Below are 25,578 nucleotides of genomic sequence, written 5' to 3' on the forward strand. Positions count from 1 at the left end.
GTCAGAAAGCAGCTATAGACTTGACTATATCTACTTTACACTGCAAATGGGTAGAATTTCGGATCCTTTGAGCCACCTCTAAAGATTAATGAATGTCAATAAAATTTCACACATGGTGTTATTTAGCTAGAAGGAACATTTTGGCAGGGTCAGACAAACAACTTTCCAAAATTCGTTTTTTAAGGACCACCCTAATATACATGTTATTTTATCACATAAGATGAGCGAAAGTGCGATTGGATTTCGGCGAAAAGTACGGTGCGGAATGAAATTATAATATTTACGCAAAAGTACTTACGTTTTTTGTTCGGCCTGCACCAAAAAGCAAGTCTTGATGTTTGCAAGAATGCCAACGGCACAAGGAATGAAAATATGACTGAGACGGTAATAAAGACCCAGATTTTGACGTGATCTGAAAGATACAGTAAATTATCAGTCGTCACACTAGCACAGGTGTCCGGGACCTTGTTCGTTGAGAAGCTGTATTGTACCTTACACTCTCAACGAAAAAAGTGTTTATATTCACACACGCATAACACCTGTGGTACGCGAAATCAGAACATGACTCAGACCTACACCACGGTATGAGTCAAATCACTACATTTTAATCCAAATCATGCTTGTAGGTATACCGATGTAAGAAAATATGCATGTAGGCACGTACGATTTATAACCGCGATATAATTCTGAGTTAGGTTATGTTTTATTTTACCACATTTGGGTGTGAATACACTCTTTTGGCTAAGAGTGTACGTTTTCAATTTTAGGTCCCAAGGAGCAATACGGCAATGTCAACCAGCTGTGGCGTGACAAATGAGTATGTGACTTTCTGGTGGCATGAAATTGGATGTCACTACATCATATGTTTCGGAGGTAAAACAATATGAGATGGTATAACATCTGGACTAAACAGTAAACAGCCAGTAGCCAGAGAATCAATCATTTTGTGAGGGGAAAAATTTTATTTATGGATTTAGGGGAGCTCTCCATGGAAACATCACACAGATCCGCCCCATCCTGCCATGGGCAATTTTATCACAATCCTTTATACATACGATTCATAGACGCACGCACACAGACATACACAGACACACACCCTACCAAAGTGTGGGGTTATCTAGGCTCCTCCTCGCCATCTGATCCGCGTAAGTGGTGTCTTATAAAAAGCCTATAGAAGCGGGTCGCGCTAAAATTTGGCAGCTACGGAATAAAAAATCAAGGCAAATCGGCCTGGTGTAAATGACCAATGACCATAGTAGTCGACAAACACCATGATTATCACAAACAAACACACCCTGCCAGTTGCGAATATATGTCTGGTACTAGGCGATCCATTCCCGGACGAGCCCAAATCGCTAGTAATAATGGATATTGACCAATCCGTTTCAACAAAGTCGTGAGTCAATATAATTTATCGAGCGACTGCGTGTCTCCTGTGCACATTTTCGGGCCGCATAGTCGTCCATATGACCGTTTCATCACGGTAAGCAGATCTGATCGAAACGTTTGGAATTATACGACCTACCATATTTTCAGTTGCCTTTTTAACCGCGCAACACGTTAATGTGATGTCCGATACAACTTATCCGTATCACTCGTCGTCTTGTGGTTTACAGGCCTTGTAATATGGAGAGGCGCCATATCGTCACACTTTACAAAAAATTATAGAACCGCTGTTCTATAGAAGGCTATTACGAATGAAATGAAAATATGCATCTCATGCATGGAATATAGCAACACAAATTCAGCTCTATACACCATCCGAATTTGTCAGTATCCCGGTTTCGGCGTACCATGGGAGCGTAATTAGGACTACTTTTCGAAACTAGCTGGTTGACTAGTTTTCAAATATAGCATATTCTAATTCTACTCGAAGTGGATTTGGGATGCTTAAAAACGCTGCACTGATACTCGTACATGATCAGAATTCTGCGTCGCTATACTTCTACTCGAATATCCTTCTTGGCTACTTCGATCACCTCTGGCCTTATACGTGTTGGGGAATTTCGTCGAATGATATAATTATTTAACTAAATCGCTAGTTACTTTATTGTGTGCGGTTTGATCCTAATTATATAAATAAAGCTAATTATGAACGCTAATGGATCAAGAAAATATATGGCCCGTGGATAGGCATCGGCATGCGAATAAGCTACACTCAAAATACCAGCATTCTGTCGAAATGATACATTTTCTTATCTATGTGCGTCTATAAATAATATGTTGTTATTACAATATCACCGAATCAGAGGTTGGGCAATCCAACCATCGCCCAACGGGATGAGCTGCTGATGATTTATAAGAATATTGATAGTTAAATTAATAGTTGGCCGGGGTGACGTTGTATACCATATTTAATATTTACTTCAAAGATCGCCCTGATAAAAGTCATTGGGAATCAGTCTAAGCTCGGCTGCTATCAGTGGTGTATACAGACTATGCATTGCTTGGGGGTTCAATGGAAACACAAATTCCAATATGACCACCATAATGTTTCATGGAAACATATTATCGTGATTCTAGTACTGTTCGCGGTTAACCTCGAGCAGAGATACTCATTTTTTTTAGCAAAGGCTCGGTTACTCGAGTTTTAAAATTTGTTTCAGGTCCGTTTTAACTCTCATGATATAATCCACACAATTCACAGTCATACTACCTATATAAGATCCGGTAAAGCGGTATGAGCAAAAGCGATGAGGGGAATGTATTTATTCTGTTATTCATAGGTACTGACAGGAGTGTCATTTTTTGATATCGAAATAGACCTGAGTATTCGGCTGACACTAGTCATGGGTAATCGTCAGCAACTGTATAGAATTGGAAGAACAATGTATACCAAATATATGTAAGAAAGTCTCTATAAGTTTCCCAAAATCTGTGAAATTCACATGACATCCTGTGGCCAGCAACAGAGCAGCTCGAAGCTCGCTGTGGCCGGTGCTTCCCCCGTTCTGATATTGATTTTCTACGGTAAGCAGAGATGGCCACAGTCCGGTTCAGGAGCCGGAGCCGGAGCAGGATTTTGATGAATTTTACTGTGGCCGGATCGGAGCCGGATTCTGAAACTGCCATATGAGCCGGATTTAAACTGGATTTGATATTCAAATCTTGGGTGATAAAAGGTTCAAGATATCTTATATTCAATGAAAAAAGCTGCTTCCATATTATTTCCACAGTTGAATGCATTCATTGCTATGGATCAAGCCCATGCGAGTTCCGACAATAAATGACAACGTTGAAACCGCTGATATCGGTCACGTCGTTGAAATGCGTAAGCAACATACGGTAAGTAAAGTTTCTGCAATAATGAGATTACTGCTGGATGAGATGAGGACGAAGTCAGGCTCCAACAAGCGAGCTGCAGAAGTATTTGTTTTCGAATTCAGTTGTTCCTCAGATGTTGATTCTTATACTTCCTGTTCATTAGCCATTAGGGTACTTGATATCAGTTGTCAGGATGACAAAAAAGCAAAGTATCGGTGTTGTTGCAGAATGCAGAGGTAACGGGTTGGTGGTTCTGATTTCTGATGTCATTTGGAATGATTGTGTGGTAATGTATGAATATATGCTGGCATGGTCAATTAGTCATGTTTATGATGTTGGAAACACACTAGAACTGAAGTACCACCGGCACTCTCTGATTGATTGTGAACATCATCATGCTGTTGCTGATTATATAATATTATATATATTTCCTATTCATTGCTGCTCTATCAAATGATCATTTTGATTGATTCATCCATTTTGTTTGATACATGTCTGTTCTGTGAAAATTTAGTTCCATTCTTCAGTAGTACTATAGGCCTAGTTGTCTTGGTCAAGTCACAATTCAATCACAATATCTGATTTTGTTGTTGGCATCATGGCATGCCTGGGTTACTATGTTTACCCTCTCCGTAAAGCCACTAATATTGCTTTCTCTGTTCTCACAGTCTTCAGGATCAGGATTATGGGTTATTTTCGTTGGTACCGGATCGGACCGGATTGTGATTTTCAAAAAAATGTCGGATCCGGATTGGACCGGATTGTGATTTTTAAAAAACAGGTTAGACTTGGATTTTGAGCATTTCAAAATCCGGACTCGGGCACGTTGGTTTCGTAACCAGAAGTGAGGGCCCGCGGGAGAGAAGAATTATTGCCAGTGTTGCCAATTGACGCATTTAGAAGCCAAATTACAGAATTTAGGCACATTTTCATGCTGGTTAGCACCGCTGTTTCCGCTATTCCGTATTTTAGGAATGCCCGTATGGCACATTGGCACATTCGAATTTCTTCAACCAGAGCTATGTAAATTTGGTAACAGCACATTAGATCTTATCAAGTGCTGTTTACATGAGCACCTAAAGAAGTATTTGATGTTAGAAAGAATTGTAGAGATATGGAATTGATGTTCGCATATAGCTGCATATCGAAATATTAGGTCCAGGTCACTTTATCTCAGAGGTCTCAAACACGCGGCCCGCCAGATCATTTCGTGCGGCGCGCGTCAGCATTTTGGATTTTTGAGTATTCGACAATATTTAACTGCCACATTACGGTGGAGTGAAAAATGAAAATTTTTGAATTTCAAAAAAGGGTCTTGATATGTGGTGCCAAATAGTAAACAAATAAATTCTATCATAATTTTGGGGTCGTACACCCTCTAGTGGTCGTGCAATTTCACCGAACGAGCCAAATACAGCTAATTTCGTCATATCTGGATCATCAGTTACACTAGAAAGTCAGTTTTGGGCTTAAAAGATGCAGAAGCAACATGTTTCTATCTCACTTCCATAGAACTTACCCTTAAAAATGAACAGAAAAAAAGTTACAAGCAAATTTCTGATTTTATAGGTAGAATTAAGCACTGAACCAGTGGGTAGGATGTCAAAAGCGTGTAGTGATTGATCTTATGACTGAGCAACATACCCTATCAATTAAAACTACTTTTCAAAACTTGCTCAAACAAATGAAACCCCCTCCAAGCATAAATAGGGCTCGGGCATCGAATAGAGACTGCTAAAACTGTATTTAAAACAGCGTCCATTGGTAGTGCAGCGTCACGATATTGGTAAGTTTATAACAACGGCCCTCATGAGATTTCTTACCAAAATGCTGTGGTAGGGTTTGTATCATATTTGTCACAAAGCTCCTGAATGAAAGCACAAAAATTGAAAATACACATTCAGAACACAAACATCAATTCTATACTGGAAACAGAATTTTTTGTAGCAGTATCACATGAGTATCAGTGTGCGCAAACAATAAAGTCATGTTTGGTATTGAAAGATTTCATCTGCTTTCAAGACTTCAGTTTTTGTCTGATGAGGCCATCTCTACGTTTAAATCCTGAAACATTGAGCAGATGCTTATGTCACATGTCTATCCACTGCCTGGTTGTGGCAAGGATAACTGAGCCTTAATGGTGATGATCATAGGTTTCCCAGCTCGTGATCAGACAAGGTCTTGGTTGCGATGCAGGCGGCTGTTCAATATTTTTGAGATTTAAGTTGACAATTTGGTGGAAAGATTAGGCCTTGATGTTGATAACTGGAATTTGGAAGAATCTGATGCTGGTGTCAATGTTGCTGCTCTAGGGTTTGGTTTCATTTATATATCCTCCTTCAAAGTCGTCAATTGGAACCAGATCTGCTATATTTAGAGGGTGGGCCCATCGTTCATTCAATATGGTTGACTCTCGCGTCTCAAATTTCAAAGTACCATGTGGGGCAGAGTCGTCCATCGAGAAATCTGAACCGTCATGCTCAATTCTGCATGGAGGTCTATTTTCCGTCATGGTTTGAAATAAAAATGCATAATTTCATTGTTGATGGTGCTAAAAATTTCCACAATATAGTTTCCCGTGTCACAAAGCTGACTGATACCCGAATTCACTATCTTGCACTATCTTTGCCACGAAGAAATGCTCATTTAGAACGTCCAGAAAATGTTTTGCTGGGAATGCTTTGGTGACGAGGAGGGAAACGTCCGAAGATTTACAGTTAACAAGATTACAGCTATGCGCAGAACAACCACACCGTACCAAATTCCAATTATGAATTTGAAGGAAGATATATAAATGACACCAAACCTAAAAACAGCGACATTGAGCATCAGTTTCTTCCAAGTTCCAGTTATCAACATCAAGGCTTAATCTTTCCACCAAATTGTCAACTTAAACCACAAAGATATTGAACAGACGCATGCAAGCAAGACCTTGTCAGATGTCGAGGTGGAAAACCTAAGATCATCACCATTAAGGCTCAGTCATCCTTGCCACAACCAGGCAGTGGAAAGACATTAAAACGTGGTTACTGAAGCATCTACCCATGTTTCAGGATTTGACCGTAGAGATAGCCTCATCAGATAGAAACTGAAGTTTTGAAAGCAGATGAAATCTTTCAATACTAAACATGATTTTAATGTTCGTGCACACTGATACTCATGTGATACTGCTACAAAAATCTTCTGTTTCCAGTGTAGAATTGATGTTTGTGTTTTGAATGTGTATTTTCAATTTTTGTGCTTTCATTCAGGAGCTTTGTGACAAATATGATACAAACCCTAAACGACAGCATTTTGGTAAGAAATCTCATGAGGGCCGTAGTTATAAACTTACCGATATCGTGACGCTGCACTACCATGGACGCTGTTTTAAATACAGTTTTAGCAGTCTCTATTCGATGCCCGAGCCCTATTTATGCTTGTAGGGGGTTTCATTTGTTTGAGCAAGTTTTGAAAAGTAGTTCTAATTGATAGGGTATGCTGCTCAGTCATACGACCAATCACTACACGCTTTTAACATCCTACCCACTGCTTCAGTGCTTAATTTTACCTATAAAATCAGAAATTTGCTTGTAACTTTTTTTCTGTTCATTTTTAAGAGTAAGTTCTATGGAAGTGAGATAGGAACATGTTGCTTCTGCATCTTTTAAGCCCAAAACTGACTTTCTAGTGTAAGTTATGATCAAGATATGGCGAAATTAGCTGTTTTTGGCTCGTTCGGTGAAATTGCACGACCCCTAGAGGGTGTACGAACCCGAAATTATGATAGAATTTATTTGTTTACCATTTGGCACCACATATCAAGACCCTTTTTTGAAATTCAAAAATTTTCATTTTTCACTCCACCCTACTGCCACATATCTTTTTTTAGATTTGAGAACTTGAAATACGATCTAAAACTACTACACAATCCTGAAACTTTACTCATCAAACTTCACTATCACATCACTTTCAAAAGTTACCATGCGGTGGAAGATCGGCTATATACGTCACATTACCTGTTTATGATGATAGGACTTGACCCGTTGATAGTTCGTGACAGAAAATTGTGATTTGTACGGGCACGACGTTTTGTAGAATTACTCGAACTCGTAATGAATCGGTGATAAAATAAGAATGACTCGAGTTGAGTCGGGTGAAACGTTACAATCGGAGAAGGACTTGTGGCTCGGAAAGCCGTGACTTGGTACAACCACGTACGTAACAAACTCCCAAAATGTTATAGTAACTGAACTGAACAAACTGAAATAGTAATACATCAAAAGGCCGTAACTTGCGTTGCGGAGCGTATTTAGCTATCTAAGTAGGTCGGTATGGCAACTATCTGCATTCTGCTCCCCTCTTAATGTGAAGTTAGTTATTTCCTGCGTAATATTGGGTCTCTTTAACCATGTTAATGTTGCCTATTGAAGGGGGCGAGTATAAAGTAGCGGTATTACGCTCCATTGCTGTAACACCAATGGTTTCGTCGGCGACTAGAAATTTATATTGCTATGGCACATTAATGATCGACAGTTGTTATTGATCTGTAAATCAAACGCTGATTTAATTTTACTTTGGTAATGGCATGATCAACAGCCAAGTTATCAGGAGTATGCCAGCAACCCAGATTAGGATGTATTGCTCCAATGCTCCGATCAGGTCAATATTTGTTAAACTTTTATATAATCTACCAATAATTGTGGCACGTCAAATGTCCGCTAGCTGCCAAATTATAACCCAGCAGCTTTTACGATGTCATGAGATGCATTTGTAGGCTACTCTCGCATAGTGTCTTTAACTACATATTTTGACAGACTATGCCAAGTACAACAACAATTTTATTCAAACATTTGAAAATGTGATATTTTTCGTACTATAGACGTGATTTCACAATAGTAAATCACATTTCGCGTTGCGCGCGGTATGCCAGTCTGCAATTTCCCGTAAAATAAGGCCTATACTTGGAAATACATTGAAAACCCCTATTATTGTTGCTGCGGCCCGCGGCGCCATCAAAAACTGAAAATGGGCCCGAGACCACGATTGAGTTTGAGACCTCTGCTTTATCTGCAGCCAAGTGGCGCAAGTACAACAGCCTGTTTGCATAATGTTAACAATCCTTCGCCATCTGGGCTACCATACATGTTTCTCTTTCTGGACACATGGATTTAGGTCGAGTCGAGATACTACTAGGTTTGCTGATCCATAGGAAAAGTTTGCCTAGTTCGTATGCTATATTCGTGCTACTTTTTCTGTTGTAGACTTCTTGATTCAACTTGAGTTGAATTCAACCCTATAGTAGAAGAGCACGAATTCTATCAAGTCGTGGTGGTACAATCTTCTCTCTGCAGCCTAAAGTAAGCTTGATGGTAATGCAATGCTTAATGCCTATTGCAACACATTACCATACTTGAGATAATTTGGCACTATTTCACAAGATATTTGGGCAGTAGTAGTTGCTCACCTATATATTGTGATTCGGCTTGTTCTTTCGTCTATGATATTTTATGTGCTCATGGAACAAACTAGTATGGCAAGTTTTTTGTATAGTGACCCCTGAAAGTGAAGATGTTAGTCATTTGTTTTGTATAAGTACGGGATAGAAATACCTTCTTTTCTCAAATTTACTGCCTAAAGATGCTACTGGTTGGATTCCAACCGGTGTAGGTTTTGGTGTTGAATAGTATATTCATATTGGAATGAACCCGGATATTTTCGGATGACAATTTTTGCCTGTCATATTTTGTGATACAATTGTTGATATACAAGGTTCTCTCCAATTCTCTGCTATTTGCTGACGATTATCCCTGATGAGTATCTGCCGAAAATGTTAGGGTAAATCTCAATATGAATATATCAGTAAATTTTATATTCAAGTTTTGTACCTTCAAGAAGCTGTTCAAAGTGGAGTTGTAGAGCTATAATTATTGATGAAAGAATTTCCCACAGTAAATATACCACGATTTTAACGCTTCCATTGGTTGGAATTAAATTAAACATGTAATGCACCAATTTCTTACAAAACTTCGTAGGGACGGGCAGCCACTATCAAAAATGTGTATACTTTTTAGTACATTGAAAATTCTCGTGTTGTTATAACTTCGCTTCTGCAAGCTGGAATCGAATTGAATTGGGTGTGCAATGTTTATAACGGCCCTAACATGTCCTGTTTTTTCAGTTGTAGAATTGGACTTTAGATTTTGAAATTTTTTTCGATCAGGATGAAGTTGGACTGAAAATCTGGCAAATATTTTTGGATCAGGATGGAGTATAGGACTGAATTGAAAATTTTCAGGACCGGACTTGGACAGTAAATTATGAAAATATTTTTGGATCAGGATGGACTAGGACTGAATTGAAAATTTTCAGGATCGGACTTGGACCGAAAAATATTACAGTCCGCTCATCACTGCTCAGTGCTCAGCAATCTGAACGCAACGTAATTGCTAATCCCATCGCTGACGTCTCGCACGCTTAAATTCAATAAACTTGATCTTATTTGAAAGCTACTGCCGCACTGATTTCGAAAATATACATTAAAATCGAATCAGGGCAATGGAACTCCCTTGAAATACACCCTAAAGTCTGAAAGTCGGCATTGTTCCGAACAATCACAGCGACGCAGCACAATGACCATAACAATGACCCTTGTGTGGTTGCGATTGTTCAGAACAATACCGATTTTCAAACTTTAAGGTGTATTTCAAGGGGGTTCTATTGCCCTGATTAGATTTTAATGTGTATTTTCAAAATCAGTGCGACAGTAGCTTTGAAATAAGATCAACTTTACTGAATTTAAGCACGCGGGTCGTCAGCTATGGGATTACCAATTATGTTGCGTTCAGATTGCTGGGCAGTAATTGCCTCCAGGCAAGCAAGCGTGACGCCGGGTGTTGCGTATCTATCCGTAGGTTAGTTATCTATCATATGAGCGGAGTTAAAGTTTAGTCGCTTTGTTGCTTGTAATATGATTGAATCAGTGATCGAAGTTAGGCTAGATTTAGGGATATAATGTACTGAAGGACATTATTTGTATGCTCAAGTATTGTATAAGTTCAGGCCATCATTCAGATGATTGTATCTTTATTGTGTAGATTGTAAGTGTTGTTAACCGCTATTGTGACCATTGTCTCGACGTTGACGTGATCTTTCTTTGTACTAAATTGCTATCCTATTCTGTAATTGTTTGAGTTACATTTGACCGGGTCTCAGGGGTAGGCTCGGATTATAGGAAGTAAAGAAAGTGAGGTAGTAGTCTCAATTCGAGTTAGCAAGCTACTCGACAAGCCTAAATTGTTACAGCCAAAACTGTAGTCAAGTAAATATAACGAACTATCGTTTGAGCTAGGCAACGACCGAAACGTACGTTATATTTAAGTTAACGACACTACTCGTTTGTGATTGAGAGCTTCTCATTAGCTATATATCGAATTGTTGCAGTTATAGTATCTGCAAAATTGATTCTCTCATTACCGGTAGGCCTAGTCATCAATTGAGGGTATAACTGATTGCTTGATTCGCGCCTAATTCTTGTAGTATTCACGTCGACTGAAAGGCATAGTTTGCAACTGAGGTTTCAGCGGCACTCAAAGGGCTAGATTGTAGTTTGACTAGTCATGGCGATGAAGGAATCTATTGCGAAAAAGGAATTTGAAGAGACGCTCGCTTGTTTGAGAGAACAATATCGATTTATTGAAGAAAAGATGTTAAATCCTGACGAGTCCCTGCAAATGTACCGTAAGGAATTGGAACGTACGTTTGAAAAATATGTTACAGTCCATCGACTATATACTATGGAAATGCAGGATGATATTGTCAAGACAACCCACATCAAGGATTATTATCAGGAATTTCAATACAAACTTCAAGAATGTTGTAACGGGTGTAACAAGACCTTTTTGGCACCACCAATAATTACGCGTTCATCTATTCCAGCGGTTCTCAACCTTTTTTGACACGCGCCCCCCCGGCGATGGTCAAAAAAATCGCACCCCCCTGACCCCCCTTACATTTATCGTCATGTCAAAAAGAGCACATCATCTAATACAGAGGTGGGCATTGGGCAACCTTCCTGCTAATTATGGCCGCATTTCGATTACTTTTGTAGCCTAAGGCCGCATTCCAGGGCATAGCCGCAATATGAACGATCTGGACGCAAAATGCCTATGGTAAACTGTCCATATCCATTCCCTGTGAACTCCGGACTATTCTACTTTTCACAACGGCCTATTGTACGCACCGAAATCTAGAGTGACAATGTTATGAATAGTTGCTGGGAGTGCATATTGTCGCGCAGAGCGCAAAAATTTTTCAGAGCCGCAAATGAATTGTTATTTCTTGAGGATTCCCATTCCTGCTCCAATTAAGAATAGCGCTACTGCATTAAAATCGAAAAACGAAGTCTTGTTGAATTGCGCGGAGCGCGAAGAAAATTTCAAGATTAAATAAAATCTCTCGAAAATTCGGGAGTGCATTCGTAATTGCAATTTGCATGTCTACGGCTGCCAACACATACTAATTGAATTAGGCGTCGACGGCCGCACGAATTCCCTTCTACGGCCGCATGCGGCCGTACTGGCTGCCCTCTCCTGATATAATAGTATACATAAGGTATATCTTACGCCAATTTTGAATCCCCATTACAGTTGTTTAGTCTTTTACATTGCTGACAAACTTCCCGAAACTTGTTTGAAAATAACAAAAAAAACATTGAAAAGGACATCAATTAATTTCAAGGTAGGTTGCACTGAGACTAATCCTGATGCTGGTAGTGAATACAGAGAGCACGGCGTCGTTCTGTCCTGCCATGCTAAATTTGATCAGTTTTGGAAATGAATTAAATTGTGTTGATTTATAGCCAAATTGAGGGCGAAACCGGGCAACCTATATTGCATCTAAGTCTGTCTTAAGCAGTGCAGTTCGCCAGCTATCAACAACAGCTACCTAGCGCACAGAGATTTTGCCTACTGCCAAAGCTATAAAGTAATGAATGACTTGCACGTAGGAATTTCTCTAAATCTTCAAAGGATATCAAAAATTTGCTCAAATGAAGTTGAAGTCAGCCTATACTCCGTTGAGCGCGACTGCTGGAGTTTGAGTTTGTCAAGCTTTCTAGAATACTAATTAAGTCTAATCTTCAATAATCGTATATCTTCAGAATGGTTGTGAAACACATGTTTAGTCACCATTTATACAGACATTGACAAAAATTTCTCGTGCCCCCCCCTGAGAGGCTCCCGCGCCCCCCAGGTTGAGAACCCCTGGTACCTCACATTCTATCAAGAGCATCGACAGTGAACGTTCGAGGCGTATTAAAGCTATAGCTTTGAGAGAAAAGGCTCGTTTGAAGTTGAAGCAGCAAGCAGAAAGGGAGTCTCTGGAAGATGAGCGTATACTGGTAGAACGCAAATTGGCTCGCCAAAAAAATGCTCATGAATATGAATTAGCCTGTGTTGATGTTGAGGCTTGGGAAATAGGTGACGAAAGAATTGACATTCTTGAAACTGCGTCTCATCCAAATCCCAAAGAACAGAATCTATATAATTTTGTTGAAACCAGACAGAGTCTGGTACGATCAAGAAGAGGCGAGCAAGGTTCATCGTTGCCTAGGAAAGATTGTGCAGTGCAGATGGACAACAGATTGTTGTATGCAGCTCATGCTGAGACACAGAAATGCCTCAAAGAGGACAGTATGTTTCAAGGGCAGGGTTTCGAATACCCTGGATGCAACATAACTCAAAGAGTAGGCTTAGAATCTCAGGAGCCATTGATTCATCCTAAAATAACCAGGCACAATCAAAGTAACACCAGAAAAAATGAAGATCGTATTGATGTAATGGAAATTGCCACAGCTTTGCGGAACGCTTCTGATTTACCAAAATTAGAACTATTGACGTTCGATGGTTCACCAAAGGAGTATACAAGATTCATTCGAAACTTTGAGAAAAATACCGAAAGCAGGGTTTCAGATGGTTATATCCGATTGGCGTATCTGTTACAATACTGTAAAGGAGATGCTAAAGACTCAATTCTACACTGTGCATCCTTTATAGATGGAAATGAGGGTTATAAAACAGCAAAGCACATACTACAATCTATGTATGGTGGGACTTTCACTATCGGCCGTCAATTTATGGAAGAATTGAATGCCAACCCTAACTTAAAACAAGGGGATAATGAAGGATTAATAATCTTTTCAAGGAAATTACTGCAATGTTATATAACACTCAAGAATTTGGATCAATCCTCAGAATTGGAAAATTTCGACAATTTGGCAAAAATTGCATCAAAGTTAGCACCAAACTTGTTGAATAACTGCATCAAATTATCAGCCAAGAAAGAAAAGCAAAATGTTTCACCGTCCTTCAACGATCTGGTTGTTTTGGTGTCCGATGCAGTGTAATGCTCATATTCAAGCATGGCCAAGGGGATAAGTTCTAATTATAAAGATCGATCCACACAAAAGGGATCCGGTACAATAAACAAATGTTACGCTAATGCCGTAACTACCAAATGTAGGAAGATTGGTAATGAGGCCGATGTTGATTCTAATGGGATTGGAAGAGTATGTCCGGACTGTGCAGGCAGTCACTCGCTAAAAAACTGCTCTACCTTTTCAAGTAAAGACCCAGAGGATAAATATGAACTTGTTAAAAGCAGTAACATTTGTGCAAATTGCCTTGTACCGGGCCATATCGCAGAGCGCTGTAAATGGCCGAGTGCTTGTAATGTGAAGGGTTGCAATGCAGGAAAACATCATACCCTGCTGCATCGAAATGAAACCGATATTGCTGGTAGAAAATGTGTTCTACGGCCTATTGTTAGTTCACAATCGGTTGCTTCATCAACCCTTGGAAGCAGAGTATATTTGAATGTCGTTCCAGTGAGAGTTAGTTGTCAGAGCGGCATAACTCTTGAAGTTTGGGCCTTTTTGGATCCGGGAAGTATAGTAATTGTTTTTGCAGTAAAACTTTGACACAGATGTTATCTGCCAATACTCGTAAAATCTCCTACTCTTCAATGACAATACATGGGACAAAGACTCAAACTGGAGAGTTTGTGGATTTGAGTATCGGATCACTAGAAGACAGCAGTCGAGTTAATCTGAAGAAAGTGCTGTCAATTGATAAAATATCTGCTTCAGCTAACAAATATAAGGGAAATCCTGATATCGAACGCTACCCTCATTTGAGTGGGATTGAATTTCCTAATCTTCCAGGTGATAAAGTTCATTTATTAATTGGTTCTAATGAGAGCAAATCATTGTGGATTGATGAATTCAAAAGAGGAAAATTGGGAGAACCAGTGGCACAAAAATCGCTATGGGTTGGAGTTTAATTGGACCGAAGTTGGAGACCCCAAATGATTCGGAAATCAACGTTACCAATTTCATTCAAGTTCAAGATGTTGTGACGAAACAAATTGAACAGAGACGGCATTCAGACTAGGGAGATAAAATCTCTGCGCCACACTCTGTTTTGTCTTATGAAGATTGTTATGCACCCAATAGTGTAAAGGGTGTTGTAAGCTCAGTGGGTGTTGATCCACCAGTTGCCGAGAAGCTACTGCCTCGCCTATACAGAACACTGTCTAAAGACCGTGTATAGAAGGAAATATACTGCAAGGGAAAGGAGAAATCCATTGACAAAGGATTAGCTTGTATTTTATTTGAGCAGGAAGTCAATACACCTGTGGTTCCAGATGAACTGAACTGTACGCAGCCTATTGTCACTGGCCCAATTCAGGGAACCCAAGATTCACTAGTTAACGTGAATTTGTCGTTGTATTTGTATGTTCTATGTTTTACAAATGAGATAAAAGACGAAGGAGGCACTTATCTGAAGTCTATCCTGGTTTTTCAGTGATATCAGAGTGCAACGATTGCTTGAGGACCTAGTGCTGCTAAACGGAGTTCGATTGGGACGGTCATGTCTTCTGGAACACCTCATTTACAGGTGGTTTAATCGATGTGTGCAAATTGCAAACTCATGTATGAATGGGTGAACGGCCTAGGGTGGAGTGAAAATGACTTTTTTCAAATCGAAAAAAGGGCTTCCTCAATCCTGACGAATGACCTAAAACTTCAATAAAAAGTGACTTCAGGGTGTTGCCCCCATTTTTCAGCCGGCAACCCCCCAATTTCTGCACGTGGGGGGGGGGGGGGGTAAAATGGTCCATCTCGGCAACCGCTGGTCGTAGAGTCATGATATATAGCTCAAAATCTGTGGAAGCATCATGTTTCTATCTGTCTTCAGAAGAAAGTTTTCTCTATTGTGAACACTAAATGAGTTATAGCCAAAAAACAATATATACGCACATTTTTGTTGAAATTCAGCATTTATTTTGACGAAGTATGATCTGTCATCATTTTTTTATATAGGAAAAGTAACACACTGACAATACCGAATATTGGGTCCATATTACAAATATATTCACAACAGAGTCCTTTTAAAATCGGTTCAAAACATCATAATGAAACACTCACATTTAACGACTCATTGAAAATGCATTCTTTTGTCAAGTTTTTTCATCAGTTTACGAGACTCAATTTTTCGGCGAACGAGGCCATCTCGTCTTTGAAATCCCGAAACTTGTGCTGATGCTTCTGTTACGAGCTTTACATGTCGTTCCACTGTTTGATTGTGGCATGGATGAAACAAAATCAGAGGCTTCTCGCGGCATTCTTCCAACTTTGCATCAGTTAAGGGCTCAATCGCTGGAGGAAGTTGTTGATATAAGGTTCAATATCAAACAACTCGTGGTATGCCTTTGCTTCCAAGTTCAACTTTGGGACACAGAATAAACGAACAGGACCGCAGTTCAATTGGTTGGAACTGCTATGACTCTCAATGTCCATAAGTGGATTTTGTTCAGCGGCATGTTTTCGAATCACCAGGACCTTGGTCACACCCAATTGAAAACAAAACTACATGGAAGTGTATCTTGTTGGCCAGTTACTCAATTCAAAAAGCTCTCGCCACCACTTATGGCCTTTCCAAAGCTCCCATCGGAAATTGTTAATGACTTGAGTAAGGACCAGTTATATGCTTATAAATGTGCTGGGCAATTATTCAAGGAAATGCTGATGATGATCTGGCTTACTTGGAGGTTGGACCAGTTTCCCATTCAAGATGGCTAACTTTAGGATGCAGTGTAGAGTTTTACGGTATTATGTGTAGAGTTTTACGGTATTATGTAACAGTTGATGAACCGCCTTCGAACCTGAAGATTCTGGTTCGTTTTTGTCTTGAAGTATATTTTCCGACTTGGTTTGAGATCAAGCGAAACAAACATATAACACATGAATCCTGAAACGTCTTCAACTTGATTCAACAGGTTTTGAATTTCTCTGACTGAAACTTTCGGAAAATTGCTTTGCATGTGGTGATAAGAAACAGGTTATTTCGCATACCCCGAAAATATTATGATTGCAATGCTGGTAGATGATAATGAAGACATACGAAATAAGGGTGTGACCAAGGTGCTTGCGTTTCGAAAACATGCCGCTGAATAAAATTCACTTGTGGACATTGAAAGTCATAGCAGTTCCAACCAATTGAACTGGGGACCCATTCGTTTATTCTGTGTCCCAAAGTTAAACTTAGAAGCCAAGGCATGCCACGAGTTGGTTGATATTGAACCTTATCAACATCTTCCTCCAGCGATTGAGCACTTAACCGATGCAGAGTTGGAAGAATGCCGCGAGAAGCCTCTGATTTTGTTTCATCCATGCCACAATCAAACAGTGAAACAACATGTAAAGCTCGTAACAGAAGCATCAGCACAAGTTTCGGGATTTGAAAGACGAGATGGCCTCTCAATTGCCAAAAAATTAAGTCTCGTAAACTGATGAAAAAATATGACACAAAAATGCATTTCAATAAGCCGTTAAATGTGATTGTTTCATTATGATGTTTTGAACCGATTTTAGAAGGACTGTGTTGTGAATATATTTGTATTATGGGCCCAATATTCGGTTTTATCCGTGTGTTACTTTTAGTTTCAAAAATCTTATGACAGATCACAATTCGTCAGAATAAATGCTGAATTTCAACAAAAATGTGCGTATATATTGTTTTTTGGCTATAACTCATTTTGTGTTCACAATAGAGAAAACTTTCTTCTGAAGACAGATAGAAACATGATGCTTCCGCAGATTTTGAGCTATATATCATGACTCTACGACCAGCGGTTGCCGAGATGGGCCATTTTACCCCCCCCCCCCCCCCCCCCACGTGCAGAAATTGGGGGGTTGCCGGCTGGAAAATGGGGGCAACACCCTGAAGTCACTTTTTATTGAAGTTTTAGGTCATTTGTCAGGATTGAGGAAGCCCTTTTTTCGATTTGAAAAAAAAGTCATTTTCACTCCACTCTAGTGAACGCATTGGCACAGAGTATGGTTCACTGTAGTAGATTCAATTCTGGTATTTTCAATGTGATGATTTTATATGTATACGACCTACAGTGTATTATTCTCAGTAACGAAGTTCTGATTTAGTGTGTCACAGGGAGGTATTTTTGAGAGTATGATTTGATCCGCTCAGCAGATACCGATACCCATACTCTGCTACCACATAATGTCTTTCAAAGCCTCCAGCGTAGGTTTGCATCAAACTGGGTTGATATTGAAGTTTGTATAGCTTATAAGTAGGGCGATTTTTTTTTTGACATGTCAAAAAAAGTCAAATTAAGGTCAAAATTTTAGCGTTAGGTCAAAAAAAGTCAAAATTGTTTACAAAGACAAAATTTTTTGAAACCTGCATTTCATTTGTATCGTAGATTTTGCACAATCGGTGAACTTATCGTTTGACATTTTACAGCTTGTAGCCTACTTTATAGGCCAACCGTTGCAGACGGCGCATTGTCTGCTCATTTTGAATCATAAACACTGTCAAATAAAAAAAATAGGTTGATACGGTGTTCCGCTCAACGTACCGCAATATCCTAAGTGAAGCAAGACTGCGTGGGCATTGCATGGTTCTTATATCTTTATGAAAAATTGAGATGTACACCATTGTCAGAATGAAGCAACACGGTGTGTCACCAGCAGTGTACGCACGCACAACTTCAGTGTTGTCAGCCAACAGCTGCTACAGTTGAACGTTCTTTCTCCATTCTTCTTGTTGTTGTTTGTATATTCATGGTGTTTGTCGATTACAATAGTCAATTGGTCATTTACACCAGGCCGATTCCTTATTTTCGATTCCGTATCCGCCGAGTATCTGCCAACTTGTAGCACGGCCCTCTTCTATGCTTTTTGTAAGACACCGCTTACGCGGATGAGATGGCGAGGAGGAACCTAGATAAACCTTTAACACTTGGGTAGGAATTCTGGAGTCGACCTCGGTCGGACTAGAACCCACAACCCATTGGTGTTGTAGCTGTAAATTATCCCACTACGCTATCTCGCCACATCTCCATTCTTGGCAAGCTACTTAGTAAAGACATACACTTTTACCCGAGAATCAGTGATATCTAGATATCCCGCCGAGAATGTAGGAAAGTATCTTTCGTTGTTGTACTACAACAAATTTTAATTATTTGCACCATAGTACGTCATGTACTGGAATTCATCAGGGCCATATTTTGTTTAAAAAATATTTTGTCATGTAAAAATTTGTCAGTTTTTGAGTCGAAAAATTTTTTTCAGGGAAAACTACTTCGTAAGGACAGACAGTTCAAACCAAAAATGAGAATAAGTAGTACAATTCTAACATTTTTTGGGAAAACACCTATTTTGCATACGTTAGGTCAAAATTTGGTCAAAATTTAGTTTTTTAAGGTCAAAAAATGTCAAAATTTAAATTTTGTAGTTTTTTAGGTAAAAAAAAATCGCCCTACTTATAAGTCAAGCTATTATTTGAGGTGTTTTCTCGTTGTTTTACTACTGTGTAATTTTCGATGTACTCAACGTGATTCCTACATCTGTGGGGGGGGGGGGGGATGTAACACGAGACATGGTCAAGTTATTGTGAGCCTCACATGCTCGCTGGGGAGATTTTTCCCTCGTGTCCCGATAGACACTTGTTGAAGTTTAGTGCCTTTGTTGCTCGTAATATGATTGAATCAGTGATCGAAGTTAGGCTAGATTTATGGATATAATGTACTAAAGGACATTATTTGTATGCTCAAGTATGGTATAAGTTCAGGCCATCATTCAGATGATTGTATTTTTATTGTGTAGATCAGGGGTTCTCAACTTCCCTTGTACAACGGGCCGCATTTTTACAAATAAAGACCCTGCGGGCCGCAGAATATTATTATCATGTATTTGCGGGCTATTATTAAATTCAGGCTACTATAGCCTATTTACCAGTCGTATACTGGCATTTAGTACGTTTTTATGCATTCAGGGGCATTAATGGACAGCGTTCGTAAGTTTACAGCGGCTGTTTTTTTGTGAGAATATGTATCTTCTAGCGGCGCAAGTAAATCCCTATATGGAGCCTGCATTGCATCCGTTTCCAAGTAGGTAGGTATATGCACCCCCAAACCCTTCCAACAGAGAACTGAACTCCTTGTTTCAATGCGTGAGTGAGCAAGTATGAAATTACGGCCACTCTTTCGTTACAGAGGCCATTATCATGACTTTCACCTCTCAGTGATATGAGAAGAAGTCTGTTGTTTGGAGTCATTTCTGAGCAAACCAATCCACCCTTCTCCTTTCCTTCCATGGCTGGTGGAACCCTGCACCAACAGTTACAGGAGTCAGCTTTGTAAATTTGTTGTTTTTCGCATTTCCTCTGCAAATATGTCTATTCTGATAAAATGCACCCAGATACTCAGTTGGAATCGGTGGATTCGTCCAATGCTAGGCTAAAGTAGTCTACGCGGCAACACGGTTCAGAAATGCGATGAAAGATCGACCGGCATTGCTGTTACTCTTCTGGTCACGGTTGAATCAGACAACTGTAGCTTCGAAATTTGTCAGGTCATGATGTCATCGCTGCTAAGTTCGGGAAACAGCGAATATTCGCAGAGTATATTGAAGTCGTATTGAAATCGCACCTTCTCTAGCAGATTTCTTTGGTTTAGCGATATTCTGAGCACTTTTGAACAATGCGTCTGTAACGTCGCTGCCAATTTTTACAATGCCAGAGATATGGGTTGCTGGGCTTGCCATCAAGCTAGCATCGTTTTTTCTAAGATCAGGCGATATGTGAAACTCCAGAAGAAACAGGCGTGGTATCATTTTAAGCTTCGCCGCTTCGTTACGACAACTGTTCTTTGACAAATATGACACATCGGTTTTCCATTTATATGTGGGAAAGCAAATTCATTGCTCCACGCAGAGTTAAAAACCCAGCTTTCGACGTTCTCGTTCCTAGTACTTATGTCTGCTCAAACCATTCACGGTGTGTGAAACACTTTTTAAAAGTGTTCTACGCAGCGGGATTCTCTTGAAGCAGAGTGCAGCCGAATACTGATTCAAAACAAAATCAATCTAAACTTCAGCATAGGCCTATATCAGGGGCGGGCAACTTCTCGAGTCGGCGGGCCGGATATAAGAAAATTAAGTGCTTGGCGGGCCGGATTGCACATTATTCTCCATTCATCCACATATAGGCTACAACGAATAAATCGTTTTAAATGAATGTATTTTAACGACAGCAATGTCACTTCAAAGCCATTACTCGCCGATAATGACGAAGACAATGTGAATTTGAGAATAGCATCGTCATACAGGCACCACCATGTCTGCTTCAATCTGATCAATCAACACACGGTGCAATCCCTAATTAAGATTTCAAGGCGTTCGATGACCCCGGTACCCCTAATTTACGAAGATATCAATTCATTAGGGTGGAGTAGGTGATGAGATAACGTCGTTGTTCAACTGTGTGGCCAGATTATTCTCGGTATTGAATTCATGAGGTCCGCGTCCTCTACGAAATTTGAAAAGTGGCCTTCGACCCGTTTTGAGTTGGCGACCCCTGGTATAAGCGGTGTCTTACTAGGGTTACCATGCGTCCTCTTTAAGAGGATTTGTCCTCTTTTTTGACTTTTATGAAAGTGTCCTCGTGGGACGCCCAAATGTCCTCTTTTTGGAGAATTTTGGTTAAATACGTGGCAAAATCGACTGAGATACAGTAAATTAGCACTGAAGTAACGCTCCAGCGGTTATTTCGGGAGATGAGCCGGAAAGTTGACCTTTTTTTTAGTCAACCAACTGGTAATGTGAAAGGAAAAACTGTATTTTGGGCGCTGGGCGAGAAAATTGACCATTCTTTTTTTAGTCAAACGACCACGAAGTGGGAAAAATTTACCATTTTTCCGGATTTTCCTCCGGTTTTGTAAGTCTGAAAATTTTAAAAAAGTTTCCTCTTTTCAGATTTCCAAAATATGTTAACCCTACGTCTTACAAAAGCCTAGAAGTGTGCCGTGGTACAATAAGTCGGCGGTTACGAAATGAAAAATAAGAAATATCAGCCAGGTGTAAATTACCATTGTAGTCGACAAACACCATGATTACCACAAACGACATTATGGTTGAGTACATCGGGGCCTAGGCCCCGAGTACATCGTAAATGCCGATAATGCAAATCTTCTCGCTTCGGCAAACTTACGCGTAACCTCCACTCTCGCACTCTGCGCATACAAGTATATCATAACATACAGTCACTAAATTTGGAGGTAGTAAGCAAGTAGTGGGAAAGCTCGGCAGACTGGGGCCGCGGGCCACATTATCATGTTAGACGGAAAACTCTCCGCGGGCCGGACAAAATCCCGCGGGCCGTATGTTGCCCACCCCTGGCCTATATCATGATACCAGAACACATCAAAGAATGAATAATTAAACGACACAGAGACAGTGCGATAAGAAAGCTAAGTAGCTAAATTAATGTAACAATTCTGTGCCAGTAGTAATTGCTTCCGTAATGAAAGATGTCGCAGGCCGCAAAAGAAACGTCTGCGGGCCGCGGGTTGAGAACCCCTGGTGTAGATTGTAAGTTTAGAGCCTAGAGAGTTAACTGTTGTTAACCGCTATTGTGACCATTGCCTCGACGTTGACGTGATCTCTCTGTATAGTAAATTGCTATCCTATTCTATAATTGTTTGAGTTACATTTGACCGGGTCTCAGGGGTAGGCTCGGATTATAGGAAGCAAAGAAAGTGAGGTAGTAGTCTCAATTCGAGTTAGCAAGCTACTCGACAAGCCTAAATTGTTACAGCCAAAACTCTAATCAAGTAAACATAACGAACTATCGTTTGAGCTAGGCAACGACCAAAACGTACGTTATAGACTCGACTATCCCTCCTTGAATACATATGTATGTTTTATCGAGATACTTTATCGGTCAATACACGGTCATTTCACCTGTTTTCTCGTCCTCACTACGAAATCCCGTAATCATAGTACCCAACCGAAACAATTAGGGAATCAAAGACCCAAGAACATGTGGAATATAACATTGGTCAACACACATTTTGGTGCCAAGAAAGTTTCAACGGATTTAGGGTATTTGTAGGTCGTTGAATCCAAAAATGACATTAGTTTTTGCTGATTTGGCTCGATTTTTTTGAATATTCCATAGTTATGGTTCGAAAAGTGCTGAAAATACGCTAATTGTGACATAGGTAAAATGCTCTTTGTATACTATGGATCTTTGTAAGCAACGGTTTTCGGGCATTCTTATGTCGCTGAATCCGAAAATGACATTAGTTTTTCCGAATAGACCCTATTCTTTGAGATATTCCACATTTTTGTTTGGAAAACTGCTCAAAATACGCAAATTTTGGCATAGGTAAATTTCATTATATACACATTAACTTCGATGAGTTCACATCTGTCTCTTTGAGTGTGTGTAAGTGCATATACATGTTCTATTTCTGAAGCGATATCGTTGAAGACGCAATAGTTAACGCAGAGAGCCTTCTTCACGCCAGTCCCGTTTCATGTCAAAATCAAGCAAAAACTACAAAAGTTAGGCGATATTAGCGGTAAACAACGAATTTTTGTAAATCAAAAACAGGTGCCGTCAAAGCCCAAACACTACGTTCAGTAACGCTCAAAGTTCAGTTAGTAAGCTGTCAACGCACTCTAATCACTCATATACCTCCATTTTCAGTAAAAGCCCTTTGATGTCTTTGCAGTAAAAAAGTTCATCTTGTTGGCTAAAATACGGAAGTAATTATTTCTCTCTTCCACGGTAAAATGTTATTCAAGCTCTCTAGTTCGAGGGCAGTTTTTGTCTATGAGTTTGGTACTTCCTCAGATTGAGGCACAGATCGCCGATAAGATTCTAAATCTGCATGATTCCAAGTATTCTGCGTACGAAGATTGAACAAAATATATAATAACTAAATAAACAAAAAATATCGATATCTCAAGAAGTAGAGCCAATTCAGAGAAACGGATGTCATTTTCGAACTCAACAGCCCAAACATAGCTAAAAATCATTAAAATATCTTTAGCACTCAAAAAAAAGTTTTTTTGTTGGCCAAGTGTAACTTTAAGTTCCAGAAAAGCTGTGAAATCCACATAACATTCCGTGGCCGGCCACAGAGCAGCTCGCAGCATAGTGTCCTATATGGTGTCGACACAAGTAAATCTCACGCCTCAGTGAAATTGTATCACGTCACAATTTCCATTTGGCTAGAGGCAATTTGACGGTCATTTTTGACCGGCTTGCCGAGCATTAAATTTGGTAAAACGGACGGACAATTAGAGGACAATATAGGACACTATGGTGTCGACACAGGCAAATCTCACGCCTCAGTAAAATCGTATCAAGTCACAATTTCCATTTGGCTACAGGCAATTTGACTGTCATTTTAGACCGGCTTGCCGAGAATTAAATTTGGGAAAACGGGTATCAATGGAAAGCTGACTCTGCACTGATTACGAAAATATAAATTTTATTCCGCTCGTGGCCCTAGAACTTCCACAATCAGCCTCGAATTTTTTATTGTTATGGAGATAGGCATTGGGACGCAACAATGCTGTCTGGCGAAACGAGAAAGTAGCTCAAGAGAAAAAGAGCCGGAAAGCATTGTTGCGTCCCAATGCCAATCTCCATAACGATGAAAAATTCCGTGCTGATTGTGGGAGTTCCAGGGCCACGAGCGGAATAAAATTTATATTTTCGTAATCAGTGCAGAGTCAGCTTTCGATTGATACTCGTTTTACCAAATTTCATGCCCGGCAAGCCGGTCAAAAATGACCGTCAAATTGCCTGTAGCCAAATGGAAATTGTGACGTGATACAATTTCACTGAGGCGTGAGATTTGCCTGTGTCGACACCACTGAGCTATATAAACACTGGAGTTCGCTACTCGCGATATTTGCGTGATCAATTAGCCGCCATCTTTGAGTTAAGTTGATAGCAGGGCTGTGGAGTCGGAGTCGGATTCTGAGTAATTTCCGCTTGATATAGTCGGAGTCGTGAAAACTATAATAGCTGGAGTCGGAGTCGTGGGGAAAATACTGACTGGAGTCGGAGTTTGTGAGAATGACCCTGACTTCGACTCCGACTCCAACTTCTCCATCATGAAAATATTTGCTTTCAAAGAATTTTCAATAGAATTTTAATGTACCACCAATCACTGTTATTAATAACCTTAGCCATGCAGATCAGGTGCGGCAAGCCCGTGGCACGCAGGCCAAATTTGGCACACGAGAAGGTTAAGTGTGGCGTGCGAGTTAATTCTCGAAATTATTTATGACATCAGGTACAATTGCAGGGCCAACCAAAATTAGATTAGCATGACCGCGAAATTTGATGATGACTAAAACAACAGTTCTGACGCATTGACGTATCCAGGGGTCAGCCACATTTATCCTAGATCTTCGTATATGACCATAAAGTAGAATATTTCATAGCAGATTTATTTGATTCGAAATTTTTCTCGGTACTTCGCATGATTCATTGTCACTAGATTTCTTGCATTCAGTATTTGAGCCCCCTTCTGAAAATTATAAATACATATTATTCACAGAATTGAGTCTAACTATATTCGCAATTTGGAGATAACGTGTCGTCCAGCATGCGGCTTCGCTTGTGCACTCGCAGCGAGATCGTCGACAAAACATTTGCACAAAATACTAGAGGCATGTTCACTGATAGGCCTACTGTCGATTTTGCTGTCTAAACGTCGAATAATCATGTCCTTGCCAAATGAGCCCAGTGGTATACAGATGCGACCCCCAATGTATGTTAGCAACATATTTATTGGTATAATTCATTATATTGCAAAAAAATTTCGCGCTTCGCGCGACCAGGGCCTGATTGCACACTGCACAGTTGCATGACATATTGTTATCAATTTTAGAGCGTATTAATATAAGTCTTGTTTGCAATGTTACCTAATTCGGTTCGCTCCTATCGGACG

General features: G+C 39.9%; 1 protein-coding gene across 5 annotated transcripts in view; it reads right to left on the reverse strand.

The window, feature by feature from the left end:
* Window positions 1-25,578, reverse strand: part of LOC145434592 (uncharacterized) — an 80,662-nt gene that overhangs the window by 47,593 nt on the left and 7,491 nt on the right. For all 5 annotated transcript variants that reach the window (XM_080311935.1, XM_080311934.1, XM_080311936.1 and 2 more), the window contains one exon: window positions 299-412. In XM_080311935.1, the coding sequence (XP_080168061.1) occupies window positions 299-412 (114 nt within the window). The remainder of the gene's footprint in view (window positions 1-298; window positions 413-25,578) is intronic.

This window comes from Botryllus schlosseri, chromosome 2 (genome assembly GCF_051294905.1).
Source record: "Botryllus schlosseri isolate E-star chromosome 2, Bs_hap1, whole genome shotgun sequence".
Classification (NCBI taxonomy): Eukaryota; Metazoa; Chordata; class Ascidiacea; order Stolidobranchia; family Styelidae; genus Botryllus; species Botryllus schlosseri.